The following is a 13579-nucleotide window of genomic DNA, read 5'->3' as shown; positions in this document are numbered from 1 at the left end:
ATAAATCAAATATTCAAGTAAATTTCAATGGCGAATGACTTATTTTCGTGAGTAGCCGTGGTGGATTCCGAATGTCGAGAGTGGGGCCACCAGAAGGTTCTCCCCGTGCAATGTCCTGATAACTTTGAAAGTCTAAGTCACGTAAGTCTGCCCCGCGTCCATCCATGTCTACCTCCACTGACGTAGAATCATTAATTTTATTTTTATTCATTGGATTGATTGGCCAAAGAAGCAGAGGAGCTTCGGCCTTTTTTGCTAAAAACTTGAGGCTGTCTTCATTCGCCTGCATTTTTCTGGCCATCGCCTTGCGGGCTTCCTCACGCTGCTTAACCTTTTGACTAAGCTGCTCTGCAACCTCAAGATCGTGTAGGTTTTTCTGTAGGTCAGACCGAAACGTAAGAAATGCCACCATTGCATTGTCTTTGCTGTGATATGAGATAAAGCCCTCTTCATCCTTTTTCTTGTCTTTTGCGTCGCCCTCCACAAGTGCTCTTGATAGTGCAGCTGTTCGCGCACCTCCACCTTTCAAGGCCTTGTTGAGAAACAGCTCCTTTTGAACCTCTAACTCCACCATTTCAGCCTTATGTTTCTTCGCGTCATCTGCTGCCTGCCGCTTAAGTTTTTTCTTTGCCGCTTCATACTGTAAGTGGAATCTATTGGGACTTAGACGTTCGTTGCAAACACCACTCAATGATTCTTTGCGAACAGGTGACTCCACTCGTCCTCGCGTAGGATATAGTACACCTTTTTGGTCTATAGTTACTCGTGTATCTTGAGCCGACAACGCTGCTTCACTGTCTTCAGGTGCCTCAAATTGCCGCTTTTCAATCCCGGCTTCATAACTGATAACATCTGCCTTATTCCACGGATCGTTTCGTGTACGCCTAACTATGCTTATTTCCTTATCAATAGATGCACAGGAGCTCTGTGTAGGGCGCCCAGCACGTCGATTTGTTATGCGCTTGAGTGCATCAGACTGTCCTAGTGATGGATCAAGAAATGCAGAGTCCCTAATATAGGACGAGAAATCAGAAGCCGCAGGAGCACCTGTAATTGTTAGGTATCTGACCATCACGGGTGTCACCCTAGTCGTCGCTATCTTCTGATGCGCTATCCCCAGGGGATTTCCAAGAAGCTTCTCAATTGTGTCCTTACGCGACGTATCAGTCGTGCGCGGAAGTAGCTTTATGATCTGTTCTGCTCGATATCCCGGTGATCCTGCCCTTGATGCAGATGGAGACGCGATGGACCCTACTTTGTTGAGAGGCTTATGTTCACGAGCGGCGTGATTGAAATTCTCTGGATGCATAGCATCGTTCATGGCATTGCTCACGTGCTTCATGTACTCGTCATCATTTTCTACCAGCACCACATCGCCTGAAGTGACTAACTCAGTACCCAAAATCCCTTCAATCTTCGGATTTGAATTGATATGCAACTTTCGATTGAGTCGTATGAGAAATGTATTATCTACAGACATGCTATGCGTCTTCTGATACGTATCTAAAGAGATTCTGTCAACAGTAGAATCACATTGAGGCTGTGATCCAACTACTGATATAGCTTCGATATCATGGTTCTTCAGCAAAGTATGAAGGGATCCTGGCTGTGTAGATTGTTGTTCTGCTGCAGGATCTTCTCCTGCTACATCTCCTCTCAAAATAATACTTGAAATAGAGGCCCGCTTTAGCTCTGGAATACTCTCCAAAGAAGAAATTCCATAACTGGATACCTTCTCAATTGCAGCGTCTAAATTAACATTCTCCTGCTTCTTTGATGGGCCATTTTCTGGTACAGCCTCACTGTTCACCCGCACTCTGTCTTCGGTTCTGAATGCACATGATTGCCGACCATGACGAAGAATCGAGTCCACCTGATCCAACTGTGACAGAGTGCTTTTAACAATCTTATGCTTATTAACTCGTGCTTCTTCTGCATTGAGGTGACTGAGACCAGATTGTCCGTAACCGGAGAACTGAGCTGCTTGTTTGGTTCCTGTCACCAGAATGTTCTCGTTTTCAACTGTGTCAGTACTAAATGCGGTCCTTGCACTCATAGAATCATCACTACGGTTCTTGCATCCTGCAGAAAGTACTTCTGCTTGACACTCTTCCCTTTTACATGAAGCTGCTGTGGTTGGAATCTCAATGAGAAAGGGGTATGTAGATAGGGTAGTTCTTCCAGTGGGATATTCAGACAGGTTCAAAGATGCATCATGATAATGTTGCATACTTGGCACAGGGCTTACACTCCGATTCCTAACTGCGGATTGAGAGATGTTAAAAAGAAAATCTGTGTTCTTTTCAGCCTCTGGAAAGAGAACAATGTCGAATTCAATGGGCTTTAGAGCCGATTCCTTTGCCGCAGCTTGTTCTCCGACTGTGCATGTGGCTCGAAGAGTTCTATCATGAGTTTTTGAGACGAGGAGGAGATTGTCTACAAAAGGGGTGTAGGAGAAATTGCGATACCTTCCTAGCATTATATCTTTGGGACTACTATATCCATTTATGGTTTGCACGTTGATAAGAGTTGCCGTGTTCTTTGGAAAATATTGTAAAAAAGATTCGACCGTGTAAGGCTCTGTAGGAAAATAGCTCTTGCGTATATCTTGCAAAATATCTATATATGGTGGTACACCTGTTAGATAGTAGATAACATTTTCATATATAGAGAGTCTAAACTTAACGCTAAAGATATGAGAGTAAACAGGAAAGCACCGGAAGAAGCCGCGAATAACTGCAGAACTAATAACATAGGGCAGCATTTCAACTGCTTTCTCCTTGTCAGAGGAGCGGCAGCCAATCCAGTTACGCTCGATAGCAACAAACGCATCCACGAAGCGATTCCTTAAGTAGTCTTGACTATTTAAGTTTAGCTCCATGGGACGGAGATGAGGTGGAAGCCGGAGAGGCTTGTAATGAACACGGCCATCGAGCCCCACGACTGCTCGCGATGGCGGGGCATTGCTTGATGTGACTGGTTCTGCATAACTTGGTCGTTTTGGAAGCAGACCGCCAAGCGTTGAATCGGCAGATTGCTCTACCTTAGAGTCCGAGATGCTGTCCTCATTGCTGTCGTGAGTTGTTCGGCAAAATCTGGAGCTATTGTACAAATTAGGATGCATAGTACGCATGACTTCAGACGCTGGAATACTGGTACTCTTGGGACTAAAGACAACAGAGTGAACGAGCCAGAATAGGGTCTCCACCATGTCGACCACGCGAGGAGAAAGGAAGAACGCGAAAAACCCTTCGCTTAGCTTTATTTTCATAGAAACAAGGGTGAGAAGGAGTAAAAGACGCGGGTAGATGTCCATTTGCGGGAACGGAAGAGGGTTTGTAACAGAGGGGTCTATCTCAGATGCATTTAGGGGCTGGTACCAGCAAGAAAAAATGTCCGATGCCTCAAATAGCTGTTCCTGCTGTGTTAGCTCAAAGAATTTCCAGTTTTCGGCCCGAAAAGTCTCGACAATGACACGTGCACGCAATGGCAAATTGTGCAGTTGCTCGTCGCTGGCAGTTACTGCACCAGGCAACGCTGCGACAGAATAGTTGAAGTCATTGCTGGCTGGTCCCTCATTGTAGGAACTTCGCACTGCTCGCGGTAGAAGCATTTGCTGGTCGCGCACAAATCCATCAATGATAGACTTATGTGCTTGAATGGTTCCCAATGAGGGATCCTTCTTGTACGTTAAAGAAATTAGCCGGACAAGTTGCTCAAGACTTACATCACTGAGAGAGTCCTTGAGTGTCGGTAAGGTCCATGTCGGCAGCATTGAAATAGCCGCTTCACGGGCATACGTAGTAACTGCTTTAGATGCAGCCCCTAAAGGGTTGAGACCAGAGGTCCCCCAGAAAGAAGACTCCTGTGAAGTGGACGCTTTCTTCGCCTCCATTAATCGATTGACCCCTTTTGCATCGTCAGCACTCACCTCTCTGTTGTCAGAGATGCACCGGAGGCGGTCCAATTTCTGGGATAATGCCACAGCACCATCCATTAAAGCCCAAAGTCCAAAATATTAAGCTAGGCTCCGTAAGCGAGACGTATAACGAACAGGACACACAAAAAAGCAATAGAGAGCCGCAGGAGTAACTGCGCAGAGCTGAATAACAAAATCTTAATGGCAAGGTGTTCTCAAAATACTGAACTCTGGATGACTTGAGATGAAATTCTGTGGCAACTTATGTATCTACAACAATTCTTCAAATAACCTACACATCAACATTTGTGGTACCAGTCTTGATAATCAACAATATTGACAGTATTTAATAAACTATAGTAGAATATAAAAATTATCACAGGCCTCCATGAAGCAGAATACAACTGATGATATGAGCCATACTGCTACGCCGATATGTATTGAAAACGACGGATACGTTACTCCAGCAGATAAAACACCGAGCTCTGTAGGCGTGGCTCCGACAGCCCCAAGTGTCAAGCCGTTTACAATTGTAAAACGAACTGTTCTCTGGAAAGACCCCGAGACGGTTGAGCTGACATGCTACGCTCCTGAAGTTGCTGAGGCCAGTAAGGCCGGGCACTTCGTCACAGTCAAAGCCTATGCTCCCTCCGAAAGACTTCCGATCCCTATCAGCGACTGTGATCCCGTTAAGAAGACCATCACGTTCATTTGTTCATCCATAACGCATGCAACAAGCAAGATAGTATCCTTTGCTGAAGGTCAGAGTCTGTCATCAATTACTGGGCCCTTAGGTCATGCGGCTGATATTACAGCAAAGATGGGCCACGTAGCAGTAGTTGCAGAAGGGGCTGGGCTTGGTCCTGTTCAGCTATACGCTAGGTCAATCCATCAGCTGCCCGGTAACAGCGTATCTGCTTTTATCGGTGCTCCGTCAAAGGACCAGCTCGTTGGAGAAAACAAGCTTGCAGAAACAGTCGATGCTCTTTCAGTGGTGATTGCTGATGAAATCCCTCCAGAAAAGAAGGAAAAGGGACTTGTAGGGGTATTCGAAGATTTTCTTCAAGAAACTCTGAAGACTCCTCAGAAGTATGTACCTGTGGACCTTGTCTACGTGATGGGACCTTATCCATTGCTTCGTAAGATTTCTGAACTCACTAGGGATTACGGCATTCGCACTATCGGTCTTCTCAGCACCGTTACAGTCGATGGGTCCATGCTTCTCGGGACTTTCCGGGTAGAATTGTATAACGAGCTCCCGTATCTCACGAGCATTTATGATAAATATGCTCTTCGTAAGGAACACGTCCCTTCCCATATTCCATGCATTAATTTGGATGAGTTTGTCAGAAGCAATATTAATCCCAGCTTTTCCAAAGGTAAGATTAGCACTAGCTATGTCTTTGTCGACGGTCCAGAAGTTGACGCTCATCGTATTTCTTGGGAGAAGTTTAGACTTGGGACAAGTATTTATTCGTCTACAACATCTTCAGCTGGTAATGCACACAAGAAGGGTCCATCTGTACGTTCAGTAAAGCCTGCTCCCACACAGACACCAATGCCTATGCAGCATCCTAAAGTTCGCTGTCATAACTGGGCCGAAATATCTCTAGGCTACACTCCAGAAATGGCACTGATGGAGGCGTCACGGTGCTTGCAGTGTAAGAAGCCTATGTGTGTCAGGGGCTGTCCAGTACAAGTTCCAATACCCCAGTTCATTAAAAAGATCACTGAGCGGGACTTCCTTGGAGCATATAAAATCATAAAGACTGCACATAATTGTCCGTCTGTTACTGGACGTGTCTGCCCTCAAGAGAACCAGTGCCAGTCTGCAGAGGGAAATTACGGGTGTATCCTTTGTCGTACTGGTAAAGAGCCTGTTGGCATTGGGAAGCTAGAGCGGTTTGTTGCCGACTACGTGCGCGAAAACAATTTGGAGGATGAATCACTTAAGGATGGTAAAAATATGCCTGAGATAGTTTTGTCCGGGTATAAAGTTGCTATAATTGGCTCTGGCCCGACAGGTCTTGCAGCCGCCCGGGAGTGTGCACTTGCGGGTCATTATGTTACAATCTTTGAGGCACTAGATCAGCCTGGTGGTGTATTAAATTACGGAATCCCTAAGTTCCGGTTGCCAAAGCAAATAGTTGCTCACGAAATAAATAGTGTTAAGCGCTTGGGGCTCGTCGATATAAAGACAAAGACTGTCGTGGGGAAGGACGTCACTATCCCACAACTCCAAAGCGAGGGGTACACTGCCATATTCATCGGTACAGGTGTAGGAATACCACGTAGCCTTGGCATCCCTGGAGAAGACCTTCCAGGTGTCTTCACAGCAAACGAGTTTTTGAAGAGGTGTAACCTAGAAGACAACTGTGTATTTCCATTCATTAGCAGAGCTGACAGTAACGAGCCACGCAAAAAGGTCGTGGTCATTGGGTGTGGAAATGTTGCAATGGATTGTGCTTCGTCTGCACGAAGGCTAGGAGCTGATGTTGTAGTGGTATATCGTCGTCGTCTACAGGATTCTCCTGCGCGTTTTGAGGAGATCGAGAGTGCCGAAGCAGAAGGAGTCTACTTTGCTACCTTAAATTCGCCCTTAGAAATAATCCCTAACGATAGCCGTACCGGCATAAAGGGACTAAGGTGCCAGGTTAACTCCTTCGAAGCAGGAGCTATTGTGCCCTTGGATGGAGAATTTTCCTTTTTTGCCTGTAGTATGATTATTGTTGCGGTAGGATTTGGGCCTAATAACATTATCGTGAAGACGACAGAAAATTTGAAGATAAATGACAAAGGTCTTGTGATTACTGATGAGAACTTCGAGACTTCTGTCCCAGGTGTCTTTTGCGCAGGAGATGTTCAGACTGGGGCTGCAACCGTCATCAAGGCCCTTGGCAATGGAAAGGTTGCAGGTCAAAGCATGAACTTTTGGATTGCACAGAATCATGCGACACTTCCTCGAGACAATGATCTCTTCGGAAAAGTAATTAGCCCTGGTATTTGTCCACCCGCAGAAAAAGTTGACAGGCCTCCACAGGATGCTCTTTCTGTGTCTTCCTCTGCGACCTCACTTCTCCTCAACAGCGATATAGAGGAGACTCTGACCACTCACATATAGTCTGTGAATCTATGGGCATTTTGCGGGAGAAATACAACTACGATAGAAGGCTGAATAAACTGAACAAGATGTTGCACTGAACAAAGTAATCTTCTCCGCTAACTATTTTTAATGGCCGCAGTTCAGGTTCTTCTGCACTCAATCCATGGCAGCCAGAAAGACTTGCTGCGAGAGGAGAACCTCCGTGAGCTCCTCCTCCCGCTCTGGCGTGGACCTGGCCTTTGCAGACAGGGCATCGATGACAGCAGGGGACGACAGGGCGGAGATTACGTCGGGGTCATCCGAGGCCCGTACCAGCGTCGTGAGCGTCTCTGCAGTTAACGACGGCGGCGTCCTTTTCAGCGCAGAAAGACAGGGATCCATGTTCAGGGAAATGTCCTCAGTTGCCGGGGGCTGGCTCTTTGCCCACAACAGTGGGGGATTTTTTGCTACCCCCAACCTGGGGTGTAAAGCAGCCGGACTTCACCGTGCACAGAATAGAGCCTATCTTGGCTGGGACTACTTCCGAGTCCACACCGGTGGCTTTCTGCCGTACAACACACCACATCATTGGAACAAGAAGGCGTTGTGACTGAGGGGCTCTGGGCTGCTTATCCAATGAAGGGGCGGCTTCCAAGCTCACTGGCGGGATATACCTACGCTAGTGCACATTGTAGGCTACGCCAATGGAGCAGAGCTACGGCTCCGTCTGAACGGCCGCACATCCCGCTGTGCACCCCTGGATTAGCACTCGTGGCTACACGTACTGAACAGAACATCCCCGCCAGCTCGCCTGTTCTGCTGATACTGTCAGGATCACCGATCCCTCCAACGTCCCAGTAAGCCGGCCATCCGATACCGGCCAGGAAGCACAGATACATAGGACATCGGAGGATGCTCGAAATCTCCTGCTCTGGAATGGCTGTCGTCCTCCCCCTCTGGGTCTCTATTATAGTTGTACTAGTAGTCCACTGGCGTCCAACTCAATAATCACACACTCATCAAGCTAGTAACATCCAGAACAAGCCCTCTATAGATTCCTGCTAGTGTAACTGCCACGTGGTTGGAAGCGCACTACTAGAGGCTGGCCATTTACTATAGGGCTACTTTGTAAGGATGGCCACTATCTCCTCATAGCCTTTCTTCCTGGCCATGTCGAGGGGTGTCTCTGTACATGCACAAGTTAAATGGGGTTCTGTATTGTACTGGGTTCTTCTAACATCTCCTTCCTTCTCTGCAAGAAGTCTTACACACTCTATGTTGTTATTATCTATTGCCCATATAAGAGCAGTCCAGCCGTACTTATCATGCATCCCCGCCTCCCTGCCCAGAAGTAGCTTGACACATTCTGGATGATTATTACGTACTGCACCCATGAGAGCAGTTCTACCCTTATTGTCCTGCATGCCCCCCTCCTCACTCAAGAGTAATCTAATACATTCTAGATGACCGTTATATGCAGCAAGGATGAGAGCAGTCTGACCGTCACTGTCTTTCATTCCACTTTCGTGAGCTACTAGCTGTCTCACCGCTTCTGTGTATCCATATATTGCCGCTCTCATAAGTGCTGTTCCTTCGTATATTTCCCATTTATCTATTTTGACATATTCTGCTTTTCGTCCTTTTTGAAGAGATATAAGTGTTTTCAGCACCTCTACATCGTTTGTATCTGCCGCCCGCATAAGAGCCGTAGTACCTCTGCCATCTGTTGGGCTGAGAATCTCTACGACGTCCTCGTAGCCCGCTTGTGCAGCAAGCGTCAGAGCTGTATCGCCATCATCATTCTTCTTTTCCTTGTCAGAGAGCTGATTCCTGACTGTTTCAATGTCTCCAATGAAGGAAGCACACATGAGTTGGGTCCAGGATGAAGCCTCGTATTCACGAAGAATCATAGCAGTGTCTGTACGGTCATTATTGAGAGCATGCACGAACGCTGTGTTCCCACTGCTATCCTTTATTCCTTTCTGGATTGGTATAAGCAGTTTTACCATCTCAGTATCTCCTCTGGCTGCTGCCCTCATGAGTGCCGTGATATCATCTTTATCTGTAGGATCGTCGTGCTCTACGAGGATCTCAACGAGTTCTGGATGTCCATTCTTAAGAGCGTAGTATAAGGCGTTGTGATTCTGCTTATCCTTTATTCCCTTTTCGTGACCAAGAAGGATTTTTACCATTTCAAGATTCCCCTTTTGTGCGGCAACCATTAAGGCAGTTTTGCCTTCATTGTCAGCCAGACCCTTTTCATGTGAGGCCAGAAGGGATGCAACTTCTGCATGGCCTTTCTCTGCGGCGATCATCAAAGCAGTTTGATTATTCTTGTTTGTCTCTCTACACTCGTGAAGAATGAGAATCCTGGTTACCTCAGGATGGTTGTTGTATGAGGCGTGCATGAGCGCAGTCCAGCCGTTCTTGTCCTGGAGGCCGTTTTCCTCCCCAACAAGCAACTCGACGGGATCAACGTGCCCCTGCTGGGCCGCGTGCATGAGGGCCGTCATCCCCTGTGCGTCACGCTGACCAACGCCGAGTCTTTCTTCAAGCAGCATCCAGACGGTCTCCGTGCTATTCGTATGCGCGGCACGCATCAGCCTTGGCAGCAAAAAGAGGCTGGACTGAGGGTCAGTCGTGTTCATCCTGTCACTGAACTGTGCAAGCCTATTCTCCAGTGCCTTAATCATAGCTAGATGTTCCTTACTTTGGTCTTCAAGTGCGTCGATCTTAGTAGATTTAATCTTAACATCCTCTTCCAGCAGCGCGATCCTGGCGTTAGCGCCATTCAGCGCAGCCTCCAAGGATCCGCACTTATACTTCAGCATCACGCACTGACCTCCCAACTCACCAACTGGGATGTCGAATGTAGCGAGCGTCTCGTGCAGCTCCCTGGCCGTCGGCCTCCTCTCTGGCTCCAATACGAATATCCGCTCCAGAACACTCTTTATGAAGCCATCAGTGACACCGCTCAGGTCCGGCCTCCACCCATCGATGAAGACCTCTGCCGGCTCCTTGCCCCCCAAGAAGTCCGGTCTCCTCAGAGTTACTAATTCATAAATGATGACCCCGAGGCTCCATACGTCGGAGGCAGGGCTGGCCTCGTTGTGGAGGAGCACCTCGGGGGCAACGTATGCCATTATTCCTATGAGAGTGCTCCCACTCCACAGGGCGTCCCTGCAGAGGCCGAAGTCGGCGATGACGAAGCGCTCTCCGTCTGCGTTGATAAATATATTGGCAGGCCTGAGGTCGCGGTGGACGAGGCCTCTAGTGTTTGCTCCATTGACGCTGTGGAGGTAGGCGAGGGCGGCGGTGAGCTGTTTCATGACAGAGAGAATCACGCCGGCAGACACGGGGATCTTCCTTCGCTTGTGCTCAGTGAGGAGGCGCTCAAGGGTCTTGTCGTGCCGGTCCGTGACGACGTAGAAGAAGCTTTCGTCTTCGACAACTTGATGGTACTTGATGACTCCCGGGTGAAAGAGGGTAAAAAGAGCGGCCAGCTCAAGCTTGATAGTATCCACGCTGCTCCTATCCAAGCCTTCAAGCAAGATCTCCTTCACGGCGAGACTCGGATAACCTTCGAGGGAGTAGACTACACCTGTGGCATCTCTTCCTAGCACGCCATTCAGCCGCTCGTGGAGCTCCTTAAAGGTGAACGGTGGGATGGTGGGAGTCACTGCAGAAAGACTGAATGCGTTATTGCCATTGTCGGCCATGACAGTTTATTTTCAAAAATAAGACCAAGCGATTGGATTGAACGAGTGATTGGGCCGCACCCTCAGAGGCTACAAGAGAGCACAGGCATCTGCCAGCCTCACTTCTCGAATCTGTGTTCACGACAGCAGACACGTCGTCCCATACACTGTGGAGCGCCCTTGCATGCGCTGGCATGGCGTCCCTGTCTGTCCTGGCCCGTTCGCGACTATCACGCATTACTAGTACTCTGCGCCAGCTCTCTCGACTGTGTAGTCATGGCAATTCCACGTGTGCACAGGCCATCTAGCAGCACTCGCCCGCGTCCTCTGCTCCTCCGCCACTCATCCACGCGGGCCATGCAGGGTCTAGTGGCCCTTCCAGCGCTGGCCACGTTGGTGCTCTCTTCTGATGCTGCATGCCCTACAGGATCACCCGTGCTCACCATATTCCTAGAACCCATCACGCACCAGGGGGCTCCCTCGCAATTGGTGCCCAGAAAGTCGCGAGCAGGATTCATCGGCGCGTTTACTACCTAAGTCATGCCTTCCCTCTGCATATGAACCACCAGCAGAGGAAGCCCACAAGGCCAGCCACGACGACCACCACGGCGACGGAGATACCTGCTATGGCCCCCGTGGAGAGCCCGCTACTCTTGTTGGCGCCAGAGGACACACACTTGTCACCCTCCAGACTGTAGTCGTCCCCGCACTGACCGCACTTGTTCTCCTCGCTGCACCTGACGCACCCGTCGATACTGCAGGGGATGCACTTCGTTCCGTCTGTGTTCGGTCTCTGGTCTTTACTGGTACAGGCCTCGCACTTGCCGCCTGCTCCACAGTGCGAGCATCCGTCAATGGTACATGTGAAGCACCCGCTCCCAGCCAGGTTGGGTTTATTATTGCCGCTACACGCTGTGCACGTGGCAGGGGCCATGCCAGGAGCCTCTAGCGCTGCTGGGGCCGTGCATGCTGTGCAGCCATATACCCCCACATATGCCTTAGCGGTGCTGCCAGCCCCTATCACTGTGCCAAGGGGGTTCTCGCAGGCCAGGACAGACTGATCAGTATTGGATGCCCCCGGGACCAGGAAGTACCGGCTGTTCTCGCTGGGGGCGGTGCACCTCCCTCCCTCGGCAGTCTTGCACATGTGGCTGCCAGGAGCCTTCTGAGTACTGTAGCAGCCGCCCATGTACAGGAAGTACCCGGCAGCACACTGGGTGCAGACGCCATTGGCACAGGTGTTGTCACCCTTAGTTCCTGTGCAGACGCCATCGATGGGGAACGTGGCGGGGTCTCCGCACAGCGAGCAGTACTGGGAGAACGCCCCGGCGCTGTCAACGACGACCGCCCCGCAGGCCCCAGACGTCCCCCCGCAGGCCGTGGGGTCCTCGCAGGCCTTTGTGCACTTCACCGGATTGGTTCCCTCCTTGCGATAGTTGGGCTTACAGGAGTTGCAGGTCAACGAGCCAGCGAAGGTGCACGTTGCACACCCATCGACTCCATCTGTCGGGTTATCACAGGGGACGCATGTGCCGGGGGAAGTGCCCCCTCTCAAGAAGAACCCGGTCTTGCAGGTTTGGCATTTGGTCTTGTCAGCTTTCTCAGAGCAGGTTGCGCAGTTCTCGCCACAGGCGTCACATGTGAAGCCGCTGTTGGTGTTCTTGATGTACCCCTCCAGGCACTCTGTGCAGGTCGGCGGTGTGGCGCCAGTCCTCGAGCACTTCTTACAGCCGACGATGCCCTGGTTCTTCTTCTCTTGCTCTGTCACTGTGTCGCTGCATAGAATACACGCTGTTGCGTCGTCTTTCATGAATAGCCCACTATCGGTGGCTTTGCAGCCGTCGTCTGTCTTTTCCACGCACGTCGTCGTCCCGTCGGCAGCAGTTCTTACCAGCTTCCCGTTACAATCGGTGCACCTCGGCTTTCCCGTGGCGTCACTATATTCGCATGCCGCGCACCCAGCTATGTCAGTAGCGCAGGCCTTGCACTCGTCTGCTTTTGGGTCTGCATAGCTATCACTACCACATCCACCAGCCTCTACACACTCAGTGCCCTTCAGGAACTTCCCCCCAAGGCAGGCGGTGCACTGGGTCGGCGTAGCAGACTCACACGTCAAACAGCCGGGTCCGCATTGCACACATGCACCATCCTTCGTAGCGTACCCTCCTTGGCATGCAGTGCACGTGGCAGCCCCTGTACCGCCACCTGGCGCCGTGCATGTGTAGCAGCCCGCCACCCCCGTGACTCCGTCTCGCGGAGTGACGTCTGAGCAAAGCACGCACTCGTTGCCAGGGGCTACTGGGCTGGCCGGGTTCTGGAATAGATACACAGCGTCTGCCTTGCAGGTGGTGCACACCCCCTTGTCGGCCGCCGTGCAGATCTCAGACCACTGGCTCGTCTTGTAGCACCCGCCCATGAAGAGGAAGTACCCGTCCCCGCACTTTCCGCAGGCAGTATCCGAGCCCGCCAACGCGGTCCCGTCTGCCCTGGTGCACCCGGCCGCCGCGGCCTGGGGGGAGCCGGGGGGCCAGCAGAAGCCGCCGACCGGGACGCCCCCGGCCCTGCACTCGGTGCAGATCTCGGAGTACCCGACCGTCTCGCACTTGTCGGTCTGGCAGCTCGCGGCATGGTCTCCGTCTGGCTGGCAAGGCGCCGCGAGTATGCTTGTCGCAAGGTGCAATGCAATCAGCAACATTATAGTGCGACACAGATGGTGATAAAGCTCTGCTGGTGGCAGCGCACTCTTCTGGTGAACAAGCTCTGTTTTTAGAGTTACCAGTCAATCTCGATTATCATCAACTTCCATCTCAAAAGGCTGTCCAATACGTGCCCAGTGGAGAGTGCTGACTGTCAGATCGCATCTCTACCAGTACTTAGGGC

At 50.4% G+C, this 13579-nt stretch overlaps 5 protein-coding genes across 5 annotated transcripts; 2 read left to right on the top strand and 3 right to left on the bottom strand.

Moving 5' to 3' along the window:
• Window positions 1–13: 13 nt before the first annotated feature.
• Window positions 14–3997, bottom strand: GL50803_007192 (uncharacterized protein; the record flags this gene model as incomplete). Its single annotated transcript, XM_001705271.1, has 1 exon — window positions 14–3997. One exon carries the CDS (start codon window positions 3995–3997, stop codon window positions 14–16), a length of 3984 nt encoding a protein of 1327 aa, XP_001705323.1.
• Window positions 3998–4307: 310 nt separating this feature from the next.
• GL50803_007195 (Glutamate synthase) lies at window positions 4308–7040 on the top strand (the record flags this gene model as incomplete). Its single annotated transcript, XM_001705272.1, has 1 exon — window positions 4308–7040. One exon carries the CDS (start codon window positions 4308–4310, stop codon window positions 7038–7040), a length of 2733 nt encoding a protein of 910 aa, XP_001705324.1.
• A 145-nt stretch (window positions 7041–7185) lies between these two features.
• On the top strand, window positions 7186–7611 carry GL50803_007198 (uncharacterized protein; the record flags this gene model as incomplete). The annotated part of the gene is made up of 1 exon (XM_001705277.1): window positions 7186–7611. The coding sequence occupies one exon, from the start codon at window positions 7186–7188 to the stop codon at window positions 7609–7611; it is 426 nt and encodes a 141-aa protein (XP_001705329.1).
• Window positions 7612–8122: 511 nt separating this feature from the next.
• Window positions 8123–10720, bottom strand: GL50803_00103944 (Kinase, NEK; the record flags this gene model as incomplete). The annotated part of the gene is made up of 1 exon (XM_038045617.1): window positions 8123–10720. The coding sequence occupies one exon, from the start codon at window positions 10718–10720 to the stop codon at window positions 8123–8125; it is 2598 nt and encodes an 865-aa protein (XP_037902368.1).
• Window positions 10721–11237: 517 nt separating this feature from the next.
• On the bottom strand, window positions 11238–13394 carry GL50803_0041401 (VSP; the record flags this gene model as incomplete). Its single annotated transcript, XM_001705280.2, has 1 exon — window positions 11238–13394. The coding sequence occupies one exon, from the start codon at window positions 13392–13394 to the stop codon at window positions 11238–11240; it is 2157 nt and encodes a 718-aa protein (XP_001705332.2).
• Window positions 13395–13579: the final 185 nt, after the last annotated feature.

The sequence above is a fragment of the Giardia intestinalis genome, chromosome 5 (genome assembly GCF_000002435.2).
Source record: "Giardia intestinalis strain WB C6 chromosome 5, whole genome shotgun sequence".
In the NCBI taxonomy this organism is placed as follows: domain Eukaryota; phylum Fornicata; order Diplomonadida; family Hexamitidae; genus Giardia; species Giardia duodenalis.
Note: the sequence above shows the minus strand (reverse complement) of the source record. Positions and strands in the feature narration are given on the sequence as shown.